Source organism: Terrapene carolina, unplaced genomic scaffold (genome assembly GCF_002925995.2).
Source record: "Terrapene carolina triunguis isolate 2854851 unplaced genomic scaffold, T_m_triunguis-2.0 Scaffold230, whole genome shotgun sequence".
Classification (NCBI taxonomy): domain Eukaryota; kingdom Metazoa; phylum Chordata; order Testudines; family Emydidae; genus Terrapene; species Terrapene triunguis.
This window is the reverse complement of record NW_020664581.1, coordinates 230,970-232,826: the sequence shown is the minus strand read 5'-3', so window position 1 is coordinate 232,826 and position 1,857 is coordinate 230,970. Positions and strand designations below refer to the sequence as shown.

General features: G+C 60.4%; 1 protein-coding gene across 1 annotated transcript in view; it reads right to left on the bottom strand.

Moving 5' to 3' along the window:
• Positions 1–216: 216 nt before the first annotated feature.
• The window catches only part of HCLS1 (hematopoietic cell-specific Lyn substrate 1), a 48,187-nt gene continuing 46,546 nt past the window's right edge, over positions 217–1,857 (bottom strand). The window contains exon 12 of the mRNA XM_026656388.2: positions 217–508. Coding sequence (XP_026512173.1) covers positions 372–508 — 137 coding nt within the window. The 3' untranslated portion in view covers positions 217–371. The remainder of the gene's footprint in view (positions 509–1,857) is intronic.

Genomic DNA, 1,857 nt, shown 5'->3' with positions numbered 1-1,857 from the left:
CAGGTAAGAGAGGCCAGTGCATGCAGAAGACTTTGCTGATTGCTAGCCAGGGGTTGATCTTAAATGAGAACCTAGAGGGAAAGGCCCCGTATCCCATTCCCCACTCCCCTGAGGCAGCCAGTGCCCCCACGCTGGGGCTGGATTGGAACCAGCACCTCCAAGAGGGGAAAGGCTCCATGCCCCATTATTTACCCACCCACCCACCCCCCACGGGCCAGCCTGCCCCCCAGGATCCTATTTGTCATTTCATGTTAGTTTCTCTCTCACGCAGGCGTGCTGGGCTGAGCCGAGCTGCTCACTGTAACCCGGCCCTAGCTACACATAAAGCGCTGAAGCAGTAAGAGGCAGAGGGGTTCGGGCAATGGCAGGTCTCACTGAAGTAGCTTCACATAATTAGCTGGAAAGAGGCCAACTCTGCCATGGCAGTGCCCCCGCCACCAGCCCTCGTCTACTATCTCGATGTGAGTGATGGTGTCATTGGGGTCAAAGGAAATTTCATCGTCACCTTCTGCAAAAATGAAAGCGGAAAATGAGGCACAATGCAATTTGCTCCTGGGGGCAAAGACACTTTGGGGAGGGTGGGGGGTGGGGGGAAATTACCCCACGGGGAGTACAGCAGAGGCCACCGCCACATCTTGACAGGTCTCCCTTCCTCTCCACTTACATCCCACACCAGTGGTTCCCCCCACCTCCCCTTCCTCAGTGTCCCATCCCAGCATAGGACCATAGGAAATGACGGACTGGATCACACCCACGGACCATCTAGTTTGGTATCAGGTTCTGTCAGTGGCTGGTACCAGATGCCTCAGAGGAGTGCACAAGAACAGGGCAGAAGCAGGGCTGGGGTACTCTGCCTCACATTAGGTCTCATTCTGGTCTCTAAGGGTACGTCTACACTGCAATCAAAAACCTGCAGCACAGCAATGGCTGGCCCAAGTCAGCTGACTCGGGCTCATGGGGCTCAGGCTGGGGGGCTAAAAATTGCAGTTTATATGTTCGGCCTTGAGCAAGGGGGGTGGGTCTCAGAGCTCAGGCTTCAGCCCAGGCCCGAATGTCTACTCTGCAATATTTAGGCCCACTGCCTGAGCCCTGCTAACTTGAGTCAACTGACCCGCGCTCTGAGACTTGGTGCCGCGGGTCTTGGATTGCAGTGTGACTAGGGTTGCCAACCCTCCCAGTTTCGCTGGGAGTCTCCTAGAATCGGGCTCTCTCTCCCGGAGGCTACTGAAGCCAAACCAGGAGATTTTAGGCCGCTAAAAGTCCGGTAGTGCAGCGGGGGTAAGGCAGGGTCCCAGCCTGCCCTGGCTGTGTGCCGCTCCCAGCAGCAGCCAGCACATTCCTGCGGCGGGGCAGGGGGCTCTGCGCGCTGCCCGCGCCCCGAGTGCCGACTCTGTAGCTCCCATTGGCTGGGAACTGCAGCCAATGGGAGCTGCGGGGGCACTGCCTGCAAGCAGGGGCGGTGCCTACAGGCAGGGGCAGTGCAGGGACACGCTGGCCACTTCCGGGAGCGGCGCGCGGAAGGGGCAGTGCGCAGAGCACCCTGGTCCTGCTTACTTCGGGCGGCTCCCAGTCTGTGGTGCAGTGGGGCTAAGGCAGGCTCCGTGCCCACAGCTCCCATTGGCTGCAGTTCCTGGCCAATGGGAGCTGTAGAGTCGGCGCTCGGGGAACAGGCAGCACACGGAGCCCCCTGATCCTCCCCCCCAGGGTCTGCAGGGACATGCCAGCCGCTTCTGGGAGCGGCACGGGGCCAGGGCAGGCAGGGAGCCTGCCTTAGCCCCGCTGCACCACCAACTGGGAGCCGCCCGAGGTAAGTGACACCTGGCCAAAGCCCGCACCCCTCCCATCTCCTCCTGCACC